Source organism: Populus trichocarpa, chromosome 15 (assembly GCF_000002775.5).
Source record: "Populus trichocarpa isolate Nisqually-1 chromosome 15, P.trichocarpa_v4.1, whole genome shotgun sequence".
Classification (NCBI taxonomy): Eukaryota; Viridiplantae; Streptophyta; class Magnoliopsida; order Malpighiales; family Salicaceae; genus Populus; species Populus trichocarpa.
Window position 1 is genome coordinate 10406988 of NC_037299.2, and position 21021 is coordinate 10428008.

Below are 21021 nucleotides of genomic sequence, written 5' to 3' on the forward strand. Positions count from 1 at the left end.
ATTTTTTTGCTTTAAATTATTTTTTAGTGTTTTTAGATCGTTTTGAAGTGCTGATATCAAAAATAAAATTTAAAAAATAAAAAATATATATTATTTTAATACATTTCAAAATAAAAAAAGCACTTTGAAAAACAACATCTACTATACTCTTAAACACCCCTTAATCCATCCTTTCTTCAATTTCTATAGTAAAGAAATCTACATTCTTAGTTGTTAGAAAATAATATAAATCATATTTTGATATCTCACCTAACAGTTTAAGCTATTGGGTTGAGTTGGTTCTTTAACATGGTATCAGAGCCTTGATGACCAAACAGTTACAAGTTCGAATCTAACTATCCTTATTTTTTGATAAAAATTAAGCACAAAATAATATAGATCTGTGCAAGTTTCAAGTTTAAAGAGCTTTCATTTAAAGAGATGTGTTAGAGAACAATAAAAATCATATCTCGAGACCTCACCTAACAGTTTAAGCTATTAAATTGAGTTGCTTCTTTTATATTAGTAAATATATTCCATTAACAAGTAAGTTTAATTTAGTAGTTGTATATCTGGTAAAAAATTTCGAATTACCATAATAATAATTTCTTAATTATAATGAAAAAGAACTTTATCATTAACCCAAAAGCATAGTTATCATTTAGAATTTATTTATTTGTTGATAGGAAATTGTAGTCCTCACCTCTATGATTTGAGAGTGACTGATTTAGTTTAATTAACTCATGATTGAGATTTAGAAAATTGGCATTATTCAGGTCGATGTTGTTTCTTTATTATTCCAAATATTTATCTCTTTATAATTCTTTTTATTTGAAAATTAGGCCAACCGTTAAGAGTATTATTTATTTATTTTCACTCTCTCTCTCTCTCTCTCTCTCTCTCTCTCTCTCTCTCGCGCGCGCGCACACACAGTCTCTCTCCCTCTTACATAAGTCTCTCGTATGTTTTTGTTTTATTGTGGAGGACCAGGAAAAAGAGGCTTCTATATTTATGCTTAGTCACCACACATTATCCCAACTCATTCACCCCAGAGTCCTTCCATTGCTTCTTCACCGTCTCTGCTTGCTAAAACTCTCTCAGCTCTCTCTCACACACACTTCTGTTCATTTTACAGCCCTCATTTCTCTGTAGCTGTTCCCTCCGTCGTCATTTTCTTCTTTTGCTCTCTCAGGTCATGTAACTGTACCCTGAAACTGCAATCTTTGAAAGAGTTTCCATTGTTGCTTTAAAGGGTCCTTTTTTAATAATGTGATCTTGATTAAAGTCTTGTTCTTGGTTCTTTCCTTTCTTTTGTTGATGTCCATTTGCTTACCGCTGCTCTAAATCAGTTTTCTTGTGATTTTAATCATGGGTTCTCGTTAGTACAATCTTTTCTTGTCTAGTCCATTTTCTTGGATTCTTAAGGTTGATGTCCCCTTCTGTTAATGCCCATTTGCCTTAAATTTGTTTTAAAAAGTTGAAAGATGCAGTATTTGGTCATGGGTTTTCGTTAGTTTGGTTGCTCTTGTTGTCTAAGCCCCTCACCACTCTAAAATTTCTTTAGTTTTTCATAATTGTAACATGTAATTTGAATCTTTCAACTGCATTCTGTTATGTTAGTGTGCTTTTTGGTGGGACTTAGTTGATGAACAGGAAGCTTTTCTTGATAATGAAGTAAAGAAATCAGTGTTAATGCATCCAAATCTCATTAAAATCAAACGCTAAGAAGATCTGTGCATATGGAGAGTATCTGTTCTTTCCGCTAATTCAGAGTCCTTTTATTTCACTATGGATTCTGTCCGCTAGTATCATTGATTCTTAACTAACTAATTAGGTGATTTGACTCCTTGCTAAACGATTCTTTTGTTCTTGATAGAAAATATACCAATATCATTCTTTATATATTCCTAGAAATGTAAGAATCTGTAACTGTATATTTTACTTACAGAATTGTATGTATACTGTATACATATATATCTCCAAAATGTTTAGTTCAGGATTATGTTCCTGCTTTTGTTACTTGTCTTTCTGCCCATAGGTTCTCATTTTTACCTTCTTCTATGCAAGTTTAGCTACTCATAGTGGCCTCTCGAGTAGTAAATCCAGATGGAGTCTTGTGTTTCGTGTTTTATCATAGATTAGTTTGTTGAACCAAATCTCAATCTATCTCACTGCTTTTATATTCACCAAAACTCTGAGTTCTCATGGAGGAGACATTTGTTCCTTTACGTGGAATAAAAAATGATCTTAGAGGAAGGCTTTTGTGCTACAAGCAAGACTGGAAAGGTGGTTTACGTGCGGGCATCAGGTTTGTGACTCTTATTACACATATTTAATCACACACATCAGATGCTATGGTTGTGATATTTACTAATAGAGTATTTATGTCAATATGAGCACAACAGAAGCTTTTGTCTATGATCAATGTAACAGATGAAATCTTGAATCCTTTTTTAATCAAAGTCAACAATATTATGTCCTTCCATTTAGGATCCTTGCTCCAACAACATATATATTCTTTGCTTCGGCAATTCCTGTGATATCTTTTGGGGAGCAGCTAGAAAGAGATACAGGTTGGCTGGCTTTTTTATATTGCCACTTTCCTCTTCCATGAGTATTTCAGTAGTCATCTGCTGAGACTTTATTTTTGGTTACATTTTACAGATGGAACATTGACTGCAGTGCAAACTCTTGTATCGACAGCGCTTTGTGGCATCATCCATTCGATTGTCGGAGGACAGCCCCTACTCATACTGGGGGTCGCTGAGCCAACAGTGTTGATGTATACATTTATGTTCGACTTTGCAAAGGACAGAAAGGATTTGGGGCCTAATCTCTTTTTAGCCTGGACTGGATGGTATATGACCAAAACAAACTTTCTTAGCTGATATGCGTGGTGGGATTTCTGGTGATATTCAAGAATTTCCTTCACTTTATGTGTTCTCAGGGTTTGTGTGTGGACAGCTTTGTTGCTCTTCTTGCTGGCAGTGTTGGGTGCATGCTCTATAATCAACAGGTTTACGCGTGTTGCTGGTGAATTGTTTGGCCTGCTTATTGCAATGCTCTTTATGCAGCAGGCCATAAAGGTGAACGCTCTTAATGAATTCACTTCGTTTTATCATAAATCCATTTATTTAACTTCTGAATTAAATGTTTCCAAATCACTGTATATCGGATTTTTCAAGAAAAAATGATTTTTTGGAAGTTCTTATATTAGATAATTCAAAAATGTAGTAGAGTTTGCATAGACTGTCTTCTCATCATAACTTTGGGGTTTCATACTATAGGGAGTTGTTGAGGAGTTCCGCATACCCCAGAGGGAAAATCTTAAGCAGACTGCACTTCAACCTTCTTGGCGATTTGGCAATGGAATGTTTGCATTGGTTCTGTCCTTCGGCCTTCTTCTGACTGCATTAAGGAGCCGTAAGGCTAGAGCCTGGCGCTATGGTACAGGTATGAAATAGAGGTCCAAAGGCAAATAAACTTTTGTTGCATCTTGTAGGTTGTGTTTTACAGCAGTCATCCTCAATTAAGAACTTGTAGTTCTATGGTTAGTTTACCTCTTTTCCACAAGTATCTGTACTAGTGGTACCCATAATAGCCATAAGCCCTGCCCTCTTTCTCTCTCAAACCAAGGCCTCTTGAAAATAGTTTAAAAGGGGAGGGATTCGTGTCTATCTTTCTATGCGTCTGATTATTTTTTCCCTGTGGTGAATTTAACATGTCCATGAAGAAAAAGTTTCCACTGTCCCCATATACTCTCAAAGGTCACTGCACGTGTCTCATAAACTTTACTAACAGCCCTTCTTCATTTATTTTTATTCAAAGGTTGGCTACGAGGATTCATTGCAGATTATGGAGTTCCACTTATGGTGCTTGTCTGGACAGCCATATCATACATACCAGTTAATAATGTTCCAAGAGGGATCCCAAGGCGGCTTTTTAGTCCAAATCCATGGTCTGCTGGTGCATACTCAAATTGGACAGTTATCAAGGTGAATCCTTGAACAAAACTTCCTTGAATATTAGATTTGCAATAACTTGATTCAGAGCTTCACCTGTGCAATAATTCCTCCAAGTCCTGGAATGGTACTGATACTTTGTTTACTGGTGCAGGAAATGGTGAATGTGCCTCCTTTATATATAGTTGGAGCATTTATTCCTGCAACTATGATTGCTGTGCTTTACTACTTTGATCATAGTGTTGCATCACAACTTGCACAGCAAAAGGAGTTCAATTTGAAGAAACCATCTTCCTATCACTATGATCTTCTTCTTCTCGGGTTTTTGGTAGTGTGTTATTCAGAGACATCGTTTTTTCTCATCATGATTCTACTAAAATGGTTGAATCACAGCAAGCAGGAAGAAATGTAGGCACTTCTTATTTACATTTCTCCTGAATTTGTTTTGGACAGGTTATATTGTGTGGTCTTATTGGCATTCCTCCTTCAAATGGTGTAATTCCACAATCTCCAATGCATACGAAAAGCTTAGCTACCCTGAAACATCAGGTAATAGCCTTTCAAGTTCTAAATTTGTATAATACATATCTGGTTTTGAGAATAGGAGTGATCCAAGTTCTTTACTCTAAATTTCTGAGTTTGGTGTTTAATGCTCAAAAATAACATGACTGAAGAACATATCACACCTGTTCCTTTGCATTAACGTGTACATACAAGATGAGTGTCCAACCATTTTTCCCTTTATGATCTGAATCATGGGCGAGGGGCTTAAATAATCGGTATTTCTAGAGGAGGAAGTTTATGAGAAACACTACTTACGTGTTATTGGCTTCCCTGCTTGTTTTCAAATTCCTTTTTGTTCAACACTGGATGTGCATTTAAATGCTTCCCTATTTTTCCTTGACACTGATAAATGTCTCTATCTATGTATTATACAGGCTGTTGATTCTCATCATCTTTGTTTCTTTGCTTTCACACAGCTTCTGCGAAATAAACTTGTTTCAACTGCCAGAAAAAGTATGGGTAAAAATTCAAACCTGGGTCAGTTATACCAAAGCATGCAAGAAGCATACAATGAAATACAGACTCCATTAGTCTATCAACTGCCATCTGCCCTGGTAGATTAGCCTGCCTATGACTTTTTATTTACAAAATATTTGTTTAGTTTTCCTTTTCTTCTTTCCTTACCTTTACTTGAAACAGGGACTAAAAGAGCTGAAAGAATCTACAATACAGCTGTCCTCAAGTACTGGCTACATTGATGCCCCTGTTGATGAGACTGTTTTTGATGTGGATAAAGATATAGATGATCTTTTACCAGTTGAGGTCAAAGAACAACGTCTCAGCAATCTGCTTCAGGCATTGATGGTTGGTGGTTGTGTTGCTGCTATGCCTGTTCTGAAAAAGATCCCGTCCTCAGTTCTTTGGGGTTACTTTGCTTTTATGGCCATCGAAAGCTTGCCAGGAAATCAATTTTGGGAGAGGATATTGTTGCTTTTTACTGCTCCAAGCAGAAGATACAAGTGAGTGCATGCTCGTTCAGCCATATCCTGTTAACTAGGCACTCTTCTATATTCTGTTAATTATCCTCATCTGCATCTCCCATTTTTTATTTGTTTTGTCACTAGGTTTTGACTTTTAGCTTTTGCATATATTGATTTTGTGTTTTAAAATCTACTGGAAGAAGATAATTCTATAACTAATAAAACCATATTTAATAAGAAACCATATTATGATGATGATGATGATGATTTATATGCCATGGCAACCCTCAGAAGAATCCGACATCTAATCCAGGTTTCTGTTTTCCAGGGTGTTGGAGGACTATCATGCTACCTTCATTGAGACGGTTCCCTTCAAAACAATTGCCACCTTCACTTTGTTCCAGACATCTTACCTGCTTTTATGCTTTGGCTTAACATGGATTCCAATTGCTGGTGTCCTTTTCCCACTGTTGATCATGCTTCTTGTTCCAGTGCGGCAGTATGTCCTCCCTAAGTTTTTCAAAGGAGCCCATCTTCAAGACTTGGATGCTGCAGAATATGAGGAAGCTCCTGCTGTATCTTACAACATGACATTTGAAGTAAGTTCATCTCATTCGTTCTTCATTTCATTTTTCAGCTAGGCATGCTTACAGCTCAGGTTTGCGCAAAAGCTAGTTTCCTGATTCTCTTTAATGATAAATTGTTCTGGATCTGCGCCATGCCAAATCCATTTGGATTTTGCAATTTGCTAGCAATTCACTAGGTCTAAATTATCACAGAGCTTATCAGACACAAATTATTCTGTGCATTCAAGTATTTGTCTTCCAGGATCCACTCTTCTTGGTGTCCGACTACAATGATATAAATTGGAGTTCAAATAGTCCTGAAGTTTTGGGTTCTAATATACAAAGCTTTATGTATCTGACAGGATCAGGATCCACAAGCCAGAACTACTAATATTGATGATGGGGAAATTCTTGATGAAATTATCACACGAAGCCGTGGCGAGATCCGCCGCACGCAAAGCCCTAAAGTAACAAGTTCCACTCCAGGTTCAGTAGAGAATATGAAATCTTCATATAGTCCACGGCTTTCACAAAGGGCATACAGCCCACGTGTTAGTGAACCAAGGGTTGACCGGAACCCTAGATTTACTGGTAAGGGAGCTGAATTAAAGCAAACTCCTAGTCCTGGGTTTTCTAACCTTGGTCAAAGCAATCCTGGTTCGTCATCATGCTAAATTCATATTTCTGGTGAGTCTAGTTGTCGGTATGTCGCTCGAGAGGTCCTTTGTCAAATTTATGTAATTAAGTTTTATCTTATAGGTTTGTGTTTGTCTTCTTGGTTCTAATCATAGTATGTCTGTCAGTGTTCATTGTTCTCTATCTCCCAATAGGCTGGGCAGAAGACACATATGATAATTAAAAAATGTCATTTGCACTTTTGTTTCTTGGCTAGAATCTTCCTCTTCCTCTTCCTCCCTTTTATTTTCAGTGTTGTTTACTGTTATTTAAGTTGGCCGGGAAAGCATTTAGACGATGTAGAAGTGGAAAATAAAGGAAATTATCTATCAAAAGAGCCTTGGTATTCATCAATAATTTGTGGGTAAATGCTTCAACCATGATCTAAAATGCCGGAAAAAGAATTAGAAAAGGTCATTGCCCAGTTGCAGGCCCGCAGAAGAGGGTTCTTGCAAGGGGGAATTCAGAGACAATTCTTTCAACATTTTTGCATGAAGTGACTTATCTACGAATTTGAACTTTCAACTTTGTGGTCAAAAGCACTACACTTGAGAGAAAGCACTTAAGTTATGCATGTGAAAGTAAAACTTGAGCACAAAAAAGACTGTCCTGCTTTCTCTTTTAAGATTGCAATGGTTGTTAGAAATTACGCACTCCTTGCTTTGCATCATATACTTTCTTAGTATTCTTAGTAAGGAGACAACTTCTGCACCAATAAGGGAAAAAAAAAGGCTCTTCTAGTACCAGCATCCTTCATCTAATTACTGGGAATCCTTCTTTATTTTCTTTATGGAAGTGACTCCATTATTAGATTTGAATGTTTTATCTTTTCCAACCCGACGACCCCTTAACCACATCAGTTAATATTGAATTGGTAAACGTGAGATTTGATTGCTTTGAGGGTCTTAACTAAAAACTTTTATGATCTAGTTTCAAATGAGCATCCTGATTAGCATCGTTTGACAGCAGAACCATAGAGAAGGGAGCATGTTCATGTAATAGGGCAACGCAAATAGACAGGTGTTGGATTCTTTTGTTTGTGTGCTCTCTTTTTTACTTCCTTTTCCAGATTGTCATCTAGGGTGTTAAAATCGTAGACTAGTTTAAAAAGCCATGCAGTATGAGTTTGTGATTCAGATGAACAGTTGTGGCCCGGGTGTTCATTTTACAGCTTCGGAATGGAAAACAGGTGCGTAGTTGTGTTGAGACTAACTGCTTTACTGAGTAGTCTTTTTAAAGTGCTCCCTCCCCTTTTTGCTAGAAAATAGTCTTCTCAGAGTAAGTTCTGACAGCTATACGGATTATGTTCATGTTTATCAAGCTTCCACCAATGGTTCAAGAATTTGTTTGGGGGAATCTCATCCAATATATTCTCTCTAGCTATAGAGGGGAGAATCGACTTTTGCATCATGCAACTTTGCGTTAACATTTACAACTTGTAATGGCTCAAGCCTATATATAACTAGGTGTGAGCTACCTTTTCCATCCCTTTCCATCTTTTCTAACTGATAACATTTTATAATCTTGGAATTGATCATTTCCATATTATCATATTTTCCTCTTTGACCATTTCCTTTCGATTAGGTATTCTTTTGCTTTCGACTTGTGCAAGTCTTAGGTGCTATCATCGTGGAACTATTATGTGACTCTAATAAATCAACTGAGTTTTTCTGCCCTAATTAGTTACTTTCTTAATTGCCAGCCATCATCTCTAATCAGTTCTAGTTAGCTGTAATGAGTTCTCTTCATCCTTTAATGTATGGTGCTTTATTATTAAGACTTCTGTAGCGTATGTCTCTTTGGATGTCACTAGATTTTAGCACTCACGTCCATCTGCCCTGATGCATCATTTACCTTGGGATACAGAATCAAGGGCCATTTAGATGGATTTCCTAGGACTTTCTGGATGATACTGCCTACGAGCTAGGGTACAAATGCTAGTGCTAAGTATATAATTTCTCCACTACATCTACTCTAAGCACAAGAGGGCCCAAATAATGCTTCTTTATTAGTCTTTTTCAGTGTTTGTTTTCCTTTCTACTACACAGGTTGTGATGATGGAGATTGATATATATCCACTCGGGGCCCATAGTCTCAAATGGAGATCCTATCCATACAGTAAAGATTTACTAGTGGACACTTTCATTAAATCTGTGTCTTCAACTCTGCCTTAATATAAGCAACAACAGTGTTTAAAACTTTGGATGAAGTCAGATAGTTTGGTCGGAGTTGTGCTATGAGAATATCTTTTGCTGGTTTTATACTTTGTTGGGTGCAAGAGGAATGGTTTCTGCATCATTACTTGTTCTTAAAAGGAAAGGGATTGCGTAGTGGCTGCACTGTACATCTTCAGATTGCACTTATCATCTTAAGACTGCTCATGTAGAGCGTAATTTGTTTTAGCACAACAACAGTATGGAATGATGGACCAGAACTAATTGTGGAACGCAAATATCAGAGCTCAGTTGATTAACAAGTTAGAACAGGTGGCCCAGGAAAAGTTGCCTTGAAGAAAATCATCAGTTAATACTTCAAAGTTCTGTACGTCTGATTCAACTTCATATTGCTTTTAACACAGAAGCCACCGTATGCCTGGATTTAAGCTTCATGGGAACATAAGCTTAGAAATAGCTTATATCAGAACTAAGATAATGAATCCACTCGTTGATGAGGGTGGGGCTCCTCTTTTTATTGTTTTAAACTTTGAATTTTCCTTATCTTATTTGATCTTCCATTATCTTAGTTCTTTTTTCCTTGATTATCATTTTGCTTAGTAAGCTTTGTTTTATTTACTTTTATAAAAACTTGTCACTCAAAATAAAATGTACAAAACGATCGTAAATTGACTGAATTGCATCGGAAAAAAAAAAATTCTTTATACAATTTTTTAGAATATATTGAGAAGTGAGGGTAAAAAATGGGTTGCGAGGATCATCTCTTAAAATCAATAAGTTCACATTTATTATTTATTTTTAAAAAAAATTCATATTTATTTATGGTATTTATATAATCCCCGTGATATATTCTAAAAATTATCATTTGATTGGTTTCTTTTTTCTTTAGTTTCTTAAAAAACTCTTTCATAATAAATTTTTTTAAATGTATAGTTCGTCTCACTTGTATAAAAAATTATAATTATGGTTTCATCCTCTTATTTTATTATATGACCATTATTTTATACCATGATTAAACTCAAATGAAATTACAACTATAGAAGTATACACAAATTCTTGAAAATTCCATCACCATTAGTCTAATTAGGTGCTTTCGTAGCAATTAACAAGAATAAAATGGTATAGTAATAACTCTTTAATCTTTTTTTTAAAAAAAAAATTATATAATAAAACGAGTTCTAAGGAAAAGTGGGGGGTAAATGACAAGTTTCAAATGTATTGTTAGGGTATTAAGGTCAAAACACAATAAACATAGAAAAACTTTGCATTTCAAACTATTTGAAGCATTTGCCTTCTCACAGCCATATTGCAATCTATATTTGGGCTATGGGCCATTTTAGGTTAAGGAAAATTATGAGTCAGAAACCGAGTCAAGCTCAAATTGCAAATCAAAACTAATAATAATTAATTTGGAAGAAACATTTTCTATGAATCAATCAAGCCCGCTTGAATCCAGAAGAACACCCAAAACGGGGTCCGGTTAAAAACCTTTCATAACAAAATAAAGGCCTTTTAACTTTCGAACCTTTTGATTGCCCGAATGATGAAATCTGACTGGGTTCGAATATACAAACGTTTTCTTACTAGTAATTTCTCTTTATTCTGATTGGATCTTTGTTTGTTGGGTCTTAATTCATCATAAATTACATTAAATCTAGAAATAAATAAATAAATATTTATAAAAGGATTTAAGCTAAAACTTTTAAAATATATCATATTATATTGATTGATCTAAGACAATTTTAATTAACAAACAAAATTTAAAAACTATGTCAAAACATAGATTCCAATTAGGCATAATTTTTTTAAGCTAAATGATAAAAAAAAATGATGAAATTTCTTTTTCATTTTATGTTAAATAAAAAAAAATCAATGATAATAAACGGTTAAATTGTATTTTTTTAAAATTAGGGGAAAATACAGAAAAAAAACATAAATGTTGTGTCATAACCCGTCGAATCAGTGATTCGTGCCAAGAACTCGTCCAGGTCTAATGATTTTTTATTATTAAATTTATGTTGCACCTAAATAAAGAATAAAAAAGAATTACAAAAAAAAACCCTACAAAAGAACCCAGGTGTGTGGGCCTAACAACCCAACACGTTAAAGCTTATTAAAAAAAAAAAGCTAATGCACAAGTGTCTAGGCCTTATATTTTTTTAACGTTTTTAAGGGGTGGATGGCCTATCATCCATCCTTTTTATTCTAAAAATAAATAAATCAGATGACACACCGCCTACTGAAATAGTTGACTGTCATTTATCTTTCTAGAATCTGACCACCATGGATCATCCATCCCTTTTATTCTAAAAATAAATAAATCAACTGATATGTTTCCTGCTGAAACAGCTGATTGTCGCTTATCTTTCTAGAATTCAACCACTATAGTGGTGGCTTAAAAAATTAAGACAATTGAACCCATTTTAACAAAAAAAAAAAAAAAAGAGTACCAATATTTAGTTTAAGGTGCTGACATGAGCCAATTTATAACATCTCAAAATTCTAAATGAAGTCACCTCCCCTCAATATCTGCAAATTGTTATCAACTGCAACAAAAAGAAAAGGTTAGAGAGATTTTGCAGGCTATCTCTCATGAAGCCTCAAAGTCCAAACCATGGGTCAACAAAAAAAACTTTTTTGAGAATATAATTTACACCACGTTTCCAAACACTCTCGTAAAAGGTACAAATTTAATACCTAAAATAAAAGGAAAAAAATTGTATTCCTTCTCCTTAGATTTGGTAATACGAATAAATAGTATATAATTGATGAAATATTTTTCGCTGGCATCTTGTGTGTGTGTGTGTGTGTGTGTTAAATTACTGTCCAAGAGGCCATAGAAATTAGCTTTTTTCCTGCAACTTCAGTAGTCTACGCCAAGGGCATGTACTGATTAGAGAATCACTGCATTAAACTCATCTTCTTCGTAACCTCAAAGAATAAAAGAATTAATATCAGAATGATCAATAAAGAAGACATAACAGTTACCATTTTCCACTGTTATTACATTTGAGTTTATTACATCCTTTTCGCCTCAGATATATAATATATCCCATCAAGCAAAAGAGAATTAATTAATTTGCTAAGCAAAACGCCTTGGAGAAATTAATAAATTCTTCTCTTACTTAATTCTCCTCCTCAACGCAGTAATTAAGAGATTCATCTTACATTATGCAGCTTGAGAACCATGCATTAATTGGCATATATCTAGGTTGACTGGAGAATTAATGCATTGACTCATTATTAATCTTGAATGCTAACCAATAGTGCAGTACTGCCACGTATCCGATTAGAAGGTTCCCATCTTATCAATTAGATTCTACCATTTGAGGCCATTGACCAACTTGATCATTCCTACAAAGATGTAAATATTAAGTAATTCCAACAAGAAATTAAGAATTATGAGAGAATTTGTAATTAATAACACCCCAGAGAGAAGCTTAATGGGCACTAGTGTTAAGCAATGGTATGCAATGTCAACCATTGGATCATTAGAAACCAGTGGTCAAGATCTCAACTGATCTTGTCATAAGAGCATTTTTGCCTTCTCCTATTAAGCAATAACAACACTATATATTAAGGTGGTAACTCCTACACTAGTACTCGTCTCAAACCCAGACTATTGAGCCTCAAGATTTCTTGGAGCTTGAGAACAACAACCTCAGAAGAGTTTCTCAACCGATGTTTTTGTCAAACAAACCATACATGAAAGAAGACTACTTTCCCTTTGAAACAGTACCTGCTAGCCCATCATCAAAAGGCTTTCTTCAAGATTTTGACCATCTTGATGATGATCATGACAGTCAGTTTCATGCTAATGGCTCAGCATCAAATCCATTTTTTGGTGTCCAAACTGGGTCTAACTTCGATTCTTTTGATGCTTTTCCTTATGGGTTATCATCAGATATTGATTTCTATGATTATGAGTGCAAGCCATTCGTAGGTAATATCAATGGAGGTGGTGGGCATGGACATGGTCAAGTCAACGAAGATTTACAGAGTGGTGCCTACTTAAACATGTCTTGTGATCAAAGGAATCCCATTGACGATATCGGATCCAACCAGGGCCATGTGTCCTTGAATTTCGAAGAAATAACGCCTGTGAGTTTTGTTGTACCAGATGAAGTCTCATGCGTGAGTGCTGCTACGAATGAGTGCAAAAGGAAAATGGGTTTGAACAAGACTAGGGCACTTCTACCTCCGGCAAGAAAGGCATGGAAAGGTCCTAAGAAGAACAGTATAGTAAAAGGGCAATGGACTACTGAGGAAGATAGGTACACACATATCTTGTTCTAATTAGGCATGCATCCCTGGGGTTTTTGTTTTCATGTTAATTAGGTTCCAATAATGGCGTTATTATATATGTTGCATGTTTACACAGGATTCTGATCCAGCTGGTTGAACAGAATGGAGTGAGAAAATGGTGTCATGTTGCTCAAATGTTGCCTGGAAGGATAGGAAAGCAGTGTAGAGAGAGATGGCACAACCATCTAAGGCCTAATATCAAGGTTAACGTGATGGGGAGTGATTTCCCAATTTCCCTTCTGTTATTTTATGTGTATTGCTGTTATCTATTTTGATATATCATCACTTGTTTAAGCAAGAATCGCACATAAAATTTAGGGCATTAAAAGCAGTTTTTGCGGGAGTTTATTTCATGTTTGAAGTTATGCCCCAGTAATACTGCATTGCTAGCAGATCTTAGATTCTTAATCAATTCTTGCTGATGCATGAGCTAAAAAAGGCTAATAGAATAGATCCAAGTTCTGTTTGTTAGAGAAAGTAAATCAACAGCTCATGAATCATGCATACATGACATGTGTATATGGGTGTCTGGCATTATATTCATAAGCTGGATAAGGATGCCAGTTCAATTTCTTATCGTCTCTTTGATTATTCTCATTACAGAAGGATACGTGGAGTGTAGAAGAGGATAAGGTATTGATACAGGCACATTCAGAATTAGGCAACAGATGGGCAGAAATTGCCAAGATGTTGCCGGGAAGGACAGAAAACTCAATTAAGAACCATTGGAATGCAACCAAAAGGAAGCAATACTCGAAGCGAAAATGTCGACCAAAGTATCCAAGAGCCTCCCTTCTGCAAGATTATATCAAGAGCTTGAACTTAGATTCGGGCATTACTGGGAGAGGCCTTGGGATAACTACTGCTAGTACTGATATCATTCTAGATAATGATACCAGAATGAAAGCACCAGAGCTGCTGCCACGGGACTTGGTCCTTTTCAAAGATAATGATGATGGATTAGTTCCAAACTATAGTTTTAACGAGGTCCCGGATTATGATATTCATGAGAAAATATTTCGAGGGGGCTGCAGTGTTGATTCTATTCTTGATGGGCTACCTTGTGATGATTCTGTTGCTCATGAGAAGAGATTGGAGATGGATGTGCCAGAACCGGATGTGACTCCATTCATGGGTTTTGAAGTGAAGAAGGAGGTGGATTTACTAGAAATGATCTCTCAAAGCAAAATGTAAGTCCTTAAGAGCCATGGCCATACATTATTTTGGATAGAGATAGTACGGAAAGTTAATTTAGGATTAAGATTTTCTTATAAGCAAATTTAAAGAACTAATGAAAGAACAGAAAAGGAGGAACTTCTTGGTTGCTAATTGTGTTATTCAGAGCTTGAGGAACAAGAAGAAAGGAAAGGAAAGTGAAGAAACTAAAGATGTTATAATTTATTGTGAGATGACAAGTTTTGCATTTTATGTTAAGGCTTTGATTACAGAATTATTCTCAAGTTTTGCAAGGGAACCTTGAATTCTTGAATAAGACTAAAAATCCTCTTTTCTCTGATCTTTCCTTTTTCTTTTTTATACTCATTTGATTTTCAGTTCAATATATATCCACATTTTCTAAAAACATTAGATTGTATAATTAATTTCATTCTGATTATTAGTTTACAAGGTAAAATCATTCTAACTCTTGAGGGATTTATAATATAAAACCTCCATGGAAGTACTGAGATGTTTGTTCTCTAGCTTTGGAATTAAGAATCTTTGGATGTGGCTTCTGTTAAATCTCTTGAAGATCTTCTCATGCAAGCACTGATTAAATGTGGTAAAGACATGGTAATAAGTAAACATTAAAAAGATTGGCAGTTAGGAAATTAATGGCAATTATGAGTTAAATCCCTAACCCTAAGTCCCAATAAATCTGAATTTAGTTAATCGGTTGTTTGAGAAAAAATCCGAATTCAACAAGGAAGAATTATGCTTTCTTTCCTTGAGAAAAGCAAATAAGCCAAAATCTAAAGCCAATTAAGTTTCGAATTTTCTTTTTCTTTTCTTTTCTTAATGTCGGCAGGAAGCTAGAGAAACCCTAATAGAAACAGGAAAAAAAAGAGGCGGAATTCAGTCTTTTCCCTGACCACAAGTCTGTGATATCTCTATTTATTCGCCAGTGCTATTGCTCTCAGCTCTACTTTGTCTTTGTTTCTTTTCAAATACGCAATGGCTACAAAATCACAGAAAACGGCTACAAGAAGAGAAAAGTTTATGAAAAAGATTAATGAGGGTAACAAAGAAACCCAAGCAGTGAGCTTCTCAAAGCGAAAGCCAACCTTGAAGAAGAAAGTAGAGGAGCTTAAGACCTTGTGTGCTGTCACGATTTGCATGGTCTGTTTCGGTCCTGATGGCACCGTCGAAACATACCCAGAGAATGCAGCAGAGGTTAAGAGAGAAATCGGGTTCTACAAAGGACTTCATGCCATGCAGAAACGTGAGTTCAACCTCCTGGGTTATTTAGAGAATGTCAAGGGAAAGCTCGGATTGAAGAGACAGAAGGTGAAAAGGAAGAAGCTCGAAGCATTGGCCGAGAGTTTTTCAAATCAAATCGAGGGGCTAAGTGGGGATGCTTTCTTGCACTTCATTGAAACTCTAGAGAAAAAGTTGATGGGTTTGAGGGGGAAAATCGGTGATCTGTTGAGCATCCGCGGTGATAAAGGACAAGCAAATGCTCATGGCAATGATAATACTGATCATGCTTTGGTCCCTTGTGATCGTGCTGTTCCGGAGCCAATAGATGCAAATAACCGTATCTTCATGGTTGAAAACATGTGTGCGAACCCCATAGTTGATGAGGACTTAGCAGAGTACTTCTGGGATTCAGAGCTATTGAAGTTAGCAGGATTCGAGTGCCAGCCCATTACTCCTGAGCAGTAACGTTGTCAGCCACCTGAAAACCAGGTCTTAGTCAGTGGAAGCAGTTTCAGGTGAATCCCCGGTTATGGGAGCACAGGGGTTCCTTTCTCGTTTTTTCAATCTTTATTTCAGTGTAATAATAGTTATTTTGAATCAAAGCAAACTGATTTATGATTTGAAAAGTGCATTGAAGTGGTTGATTTTGTGTCTTTTGCCCAGATGATAAAAAGCTTGAGGGAAACGAAGAAAAGAAACCGATGAGTGAGATAATTGCGGCCATTTTTCTCTTTTTTTTCTTTTTATGAATGCCTTAATTTTGTTTTTCATCGAAGATAACACCTGATTAAAAATCCACGATCGGATAAACCACAAAGGCCGGCATTTCATATTCAGCTCAGCTATCATAAAACAATAGGGAATCATTTTAACACTCCCTCGCCACCAATGAACTGGATTTTGCACAAAGCTTCCAGTCTGCCTGGAAAATCCATCGAATGCCACGGGCGGCCAAATGCTTATTTCTTAAAGACAAGTTTGGCAGACTTGAGTCAGGATATATAGAAGGGGAAAACTATAAGTTCTTTCAGAGACAACAAACGGCAAACTTGCTTGCACCCTGCAAATTTTTGATTGGGTGTTCACAAGAGAGTAAAACCAGCCCGGGGAAAAAAATAAAAAACCAAAGTACAGAAAAACCTAAATGAGTTCCTCGCCTGATCTACAAAACATGTTCTTGAATGCAATAATATGGATGCTATCATCTAATGACCCAAGTGTAACAGCAGAATCTCTCCCCGGAACTTCAAGCTGTCTTTGGCTTTGGCTTAATGCGCTTCACTCTTGAATACAGGAAAACTCCAGCAAGAGCAACGCCAGTACCTGAATGGAAATCATGTGAAGAAATCATAAGAAAGGAGGAAAGCGTGATACAATGAAACAAGCATGCAAGCAAATTAAGGAATGAATTGCTGTGACATCAAAACATGAATTTTACCAAGTGAGTTGATAGGCGAGACGGGTGTCTTGAAGAAGAAGACGGAGCTCACAATGACAACCACACGCTTCACGCAATTACCAACTGAGTGTGTAACAGGGGATACCCTTTGCAATATCATGTAGGAAACCTGCAGTGTATAATCCCGAAAAGATCAGACTTGGCTATTTTAAAAAAAAAGAGTTATTTACAAAGCACAACTTCCTTTATAATGGCACACATCACTTGGACAAACAATGACCTCTTACAGCCTGTATTTTATAGAGAAACAGAGCTGCAACCATATACATGCACTTGCACACACTTCTTATTTTAATTTCAAGTTGTTTAACCTCCTTAACTCCCAGCACCACCCCAGGCAGGGATCAATTGCACTGACGAGCGATTTATTTTTTTTTTTCATTTTTCCTTGCATAACTAGTTGAACATAACAGGTATTTAGTCCGCTAAAAACAACCCAAGAAGTAAAATGCTCAAAAGAAGGCAAATTTCCATGGTGAAGACAAATTAAAATATAAAGATGATTACTTTCAAAAATACAAGATGAAAGTACTACAAAGACAGAAAAACATAATCGACAAAACCCTAGAAAGGTAAAAACAAAATATTCTTTAGGAATAGATGACCTATGAGTTTGGAGAAAAAAAGAGAAACATCAAAAACACAAAGCAACCTTACCTGTTGATAGGCATGGAAACACAGCGCAGCAATAAGAGACCTGGTGTATACCTGTTTAACATTCAATCCCTGTCACACAAAAACAGATAAGCATATCAGACAAGGACTCATATCGAGTATGCTTTTTGATTAACCAAGAATTCTGTTACAAATTTTTTCTGCAGAAGAACTCACAGCAGATTGGAGGTATGCTGGAGTAAACTTGACACCTTCCATGAAGATAGTCACAGGGGCTAATAGGACAAGTGACATGATTGTTATGATGGAGAAAAGAGTAATGTTGTCCATAGATTCCTGTTCATGAACAAACCATTAGTCATGCACCAATCTAAAGCAAATTGAAGTACTAGAATATTGCAATACGAACCAACTATGGAAATGTTTAGTTCAATTGGGAAGCAAAACCAAAATGTTCAGTCCAACATGTACCAAAGCCATGATGAAGTTGGGAAGGCAGAATTACCTCATTCTTAACCATAACCTTTTTGCTGAGGACATTACGAGATTGGTTTGTCAAATTAGAAGCCATTGCACTCCAAAAACCGGCCCTTTTGAAATACACAATGATAAATTCGTAATAGAGTACATCAGTAACAGCTCAAAATAAAGTGCATACCTAAAATTTTGGGTGGCTGTGACTGTAATTATATAATGACTAGACATAAGCATCCCTTACCAATTGAAAGAGGCCTCGGTGACTGAGGCAAGCGCCACTCCACCAACAATTGGTAAAAGGGAACCAACCACCCAGAGGGTAGGCATCTGGTACAGAAAGATAAAAATTAGAGCTATGGCAACTTAACCAGTATTTGACAGAAACAGTAATCATTCAAACCGTAACAGCAACATTAGCTACCAAAATGAACATAATAGTAAACTCCCTATCCAGGAGATGCAAAAGATGAGAAAAAAGCAAGAACTGTACCTCCCCTAGAAACATAGCGGAGAGGACAACCGAGAAGAAGGGCTCCATAGCTTTGATAGTGTGAGTAAATGAAACAGCCACCTTTCCAAGACTCATGTTAGTGAAAAGGTTCCCTAGGGTGTGAACCACCGCCAACGGCAGAATCATAGCAAGCTACTCAAATAAAATAAAACAAAAATAAGTCTCCCTCTCGACAACAGAAAGAATGAATCACGCATATATTAGACGTTACAGCTGCATCATAAATCACATACCTGCGCACCACTAATTTTCGGCTTTTTATATAGATTGAAAGTCCACATAAAAACAACTAATACCGTCCCAACAGCAAACTGAACTGCAGTAACAGTTACTGGATTCGGGAATACCTTCAAAACCTGTGAAAAGTAGCATAACAAAATCCTCTTTATCAATCTACATTAACATAAGAAAAACTAATAATATTTTCATTTTCTTTTTCTGAATAATCAGTATAGTTAATTTGAATCAAAATTAAAGAAAAAACTTAATATATTGCTAAATTTGAAAAACGATCTATACATTTCCAGTTCATAATTTATTCCAATATAATTTTAAAAAAATAGAGAGAGAGAAGAAAGGAAAAGACGAACCTGCTTGTTATAGATATTGAAGTAGATATTAAAAAGATACCAAAGGCCAAACAACAAACCAAGCTCTAAAGTCTTGACCAGACTACTCTTCTCGTCTCCCTCGCCAGCACTCTCTGGAACAGCCGTAGCTCTCACTTCAAAACGCTCCGTTTTACTCTCGGAGACCAAGGGAGGCAACGGGTTCCAGGGCCGTGAAAGAGACGAGTTGGAAGCAGAAGACAAGGACCAGGATCGGCGAGGGAAAACGACATTGTTAGAGTCGAGATCGTATCGTTTTGAAGACGAGAAAGCGCGAATTGGATCGAATCGAGGAGGAAGCGAATAAGTAGCAGTAGAAGAAGAAGAAATTAGGCGTCGTGGTTTGAGGAGAGAGGGGGAAGGAGAGAAGGTGAAGGCTGTGCTCTGCATTTTCGAGATCCGAAGGAGCAGAGACAGAAACAAGAGATACAGAGTCTTATGTTTGGTGCGTTAGAGAGGGAGAGTTGTGTTTGGTTTTTGTAGTTGGGAGGGAAGCGTTGGAGAGTCCGTCGAGGGAGAGAGTTTCTTCTCTTTTAATTTTTTTTCTTTTTCTTTTTTATATATAGGTTGGAAGGAAATGTTAGGTGGCTGCATCGGGCAACACAAGGAGAGGACTGTGATCTTTCTCTTTTTCTTTTTTTTTCTTTTTATTATTATTATTATTAATGAAGAAAATAGATCGGAAATGGTGGATATTTTTGGGAATTTTTAATATTTTAGAATTTAGACTGGTAAATAAAACAGAGAGAGATTCTGATTTCTTTTCGTTCAGCTTCATGAGTCTTGTTTGGTTTTGATTGTTATAGACTTTGCTTACTCTGAAAAGCACCTTTGGGATCCTTTTGACGATTGGGATAACCTCACAATTAGTCCCCGATTTATAACCCATTTTGCAGCTAGATCCCTGATTACATAGAAATCCTCAATTTGGTCCTTCTGTCAACAAATGTGCCTACCATCATTGTCTAACGTTGTAGATAGGCTAATATATATTTTTATAGATGAGGCCTTGTCGCCAAACTAGTATATTAAATAAGAAAATTTATAATTTTTTATTTAATTATTGAATTAGATTTAAATTTTTACACAAGATCTGAGATTCAATTCTACAAAGGATTAATATTATGGATTCATCCATTACATGAATCTCCTTAAATTAAACTTAAAAAAAAAATCCTTTTTTTTTAAAGCTTCATATATGTAAGCTGTTTTTTTTTTGTTTTTCTTTTAATTTCATTTTTTTTATATAATTTTTTGGTTTTATTCTTATTCGTGTAAACAGTTCAACAAAACCTAATTGATTTTTCATTAAAAAGAACACTACATGGGTTGTTGGAAGTGAGGGCTAGGACTAGGAGCCCCCCATTGTTCTTCCAAGATCCAAAACACTCCCCAATTTGAGTGTAGAGTGTGGACAAAACACTGCCCAAGTGGGATGTAGAGCGTGGACAAAACATAAAATAAAAATTGGTCAGGTGGGGACTGTATTTTGATGTTTAGTGTTTGAAATTTTAGTTTTTGTTGTTTTTTATTTAAAAATATATTAAAATAATATTTTTTTATTTTTAAAAAATTATTTTTAATAGCAATACATTAAAATAATCTAAAAATACTAAAATAACATTAATTTAAAAAAAATAATTTTTTTAAAAAATATTTTTCAAACTTAAAAACGAACAGCGGAGAGGGGGGAAGGGGGAAGGGCTTCAGAGATCTATCTTTGTTGCCAGATTTGAAAGGTATTTCCACCAACCGGCATTTTGATTAGGAAACCTATCATTTAGTGCT

The 21021-nt window shown here is 35.9% G+C and overlaps 4 protein-coding genes across 4 annotated transcripts; 3 read left to right on the forward strand and 1 right to left on the reverse strand.

The window, feature by feature from the left end:
* The first annotated feature begins 994 nt into the window (after positions 1 to 994).
* Positions 995 to 6875, forward strand: LOC7453771 (probable boron transporter 2). The gene is made up of 12 exons (XM_024586300.2): positions 995 to 2287; positions 2470 to 2552; positions 2644 to 2836; positions 2927 to 3065; positions 3267 to 3432; positions 3808 to 3974; positions 4096 to 4269; positions 4395 to 4490; positions 4922 to 5059; positions 5145 to 5464; positions 5754 to 6024; positions 6354 to 6875. Exons 1-12 carry the CDS (start codon positions 2184 to 2186, stop codon positions 6663 to 6665), a joined length of 2163 nt encoding a protein of 720 aa, XP_024442068.1. The 5' UTR covers positions 995 to 2183; the 3' UTR covers positions 6666 to 6875.
* A 5522-nt stretch (positions 6876 to 12397) lies between these two features.
* On the forward strand, positions 12398 to 14503 carry LOC7457742 (transcription factor MYB98). Its single transcript, XM_002321567.4, has 3 exons — positions 12398 to 13114; positions 13222 to 13348; positions 13749 to 14503. Exons 1-3 carry the CDS (start codon positions 12522 to 12524, stop codon positions 14337 to 14339), a joined length of 1311 nt encoding a protein of 436 aa, XP_002321603.2. The 5' UTR covers positions 12398 to 12521; the 3' UTR covers positions 14340 to 14503.
* A 526-nt stretch (positions 14504 to 15029) lies between these two features.
* On the forward strand, positions 15030 to 16199 carry LOC7457743 (agamous-like MADS-box protein AGL103). Its single transcript, XM_002321568.4, has one exon. It carries the CDS (start codon positions 15318 to 15320, stop codon positions 16026 to 16028), a length of 711 nt encoding a protein of 236 aa, XP_002321604.3. The 5' UTR covers positions 15030 to 15317; the 3' UTR covers positions 16029 to 16199.
* Positions 16200 to 16540: 341 nt separating this feature from the next.
* Positions 16541 to 19790, reverse strand: LOC7457744 (phosphoenolpyruvate/phosphate translocator 1, chloroplastic). Its single transcript, XM_002322133.4, has 9 exons — positions 19216 to 19790; positions 18859 to 18981; positions 18605 to 18757; positions 18356 to 18441; positions 18143 to 18227; positions 17854 to 17973; positions 17680 to 17748; positions 17002 to 17131; positions 16541 to 16886 (listed from the first exon to the last, which is right to left on the reverse strand). Exons 1-9 carry the CDS (start codon positions 19621 to 19623, stop codon positions 16810 to 16812), a joined length of 1251 nt encoding a protein of 416 aa, XP_002322169.4. The 5' UTR covers positions 19624 to 19790; the 3' UTR covers positions 16541 to 16809.
* Positions 19791 to 21021: the final 1231 nt, after the last annotated feature.

Bases quoted from the DNA above. Each gene is read 5' to 3' on its own strand.
- LOC7457742 (XM_002321567.4), top strand. From the start codon at position 12,522: ATGTTTTTGTCAAACAAACCATACATGAAAGAAGACTACTTTCCCTTT. The intron at 13,115-13,221 runs GTACACACATAT...ATGTTTACACAG, and splicing joins TGGACTACTGAGGAAGATAG to GATTCTGATCCAGCTGGTTG. The intron at 13,349-13,748 runs GTTAACGTGATG...TTCTCATTACAG, and splicing joins ATCTAAGGCCTAATATCAAG to AAGGATACGTGGAGTGTAGA.
- LOC7453771 (XM_024586300.2), top strand. From the start codon at position 2,184: ATGGAGGAGACATTTGTTCCTTTACGTGGAATAAAAAATGATCTTAGA. The intron at 3,066-3,266 runs GTGAACGCTCTT...TTCATACTATAG, and splicing joins TTATGCAGCAGGCCATAAAG to GGAGTTGTTGAGGAGTTCCG. The intron at 5,060-5,144 runs GTAGATTAGCCT...TACTTGAAACAG, and splicing joins ATCAACTGCCATCTGCCCTG to GGACTAAAAGAGCTGAAAGA.
- LOC7457744 (XM_002322133.4), bottom strand. From the start codon at position 19,623: ATGCAGAGCACAGCCTTCACCTTCTCTCCTTCCCCCTCTCTCCTCAAA. The intron at 18,758-18,858 runs GTATGTGATTTA...TTATTTGAGTAG, and splicing joins CGAAAATTAGTGGTGCGCAG to CTTGCTATGATTCTGCCGTT. The intron at 17,132-17,679 runs GTAAGGTTGCTT...TATACACTGCAG, and splicing joins GTTTCCATGCCTATCAACAG to GTTTCCTACATGATATTGCA.
- LOC7457743 (XM_002321568.4), top strand. From the start codon at position 15,318: ATGGCTACAAAATCACAGAAAACGGCTACAAGAAGAGAAAAGTTTATG.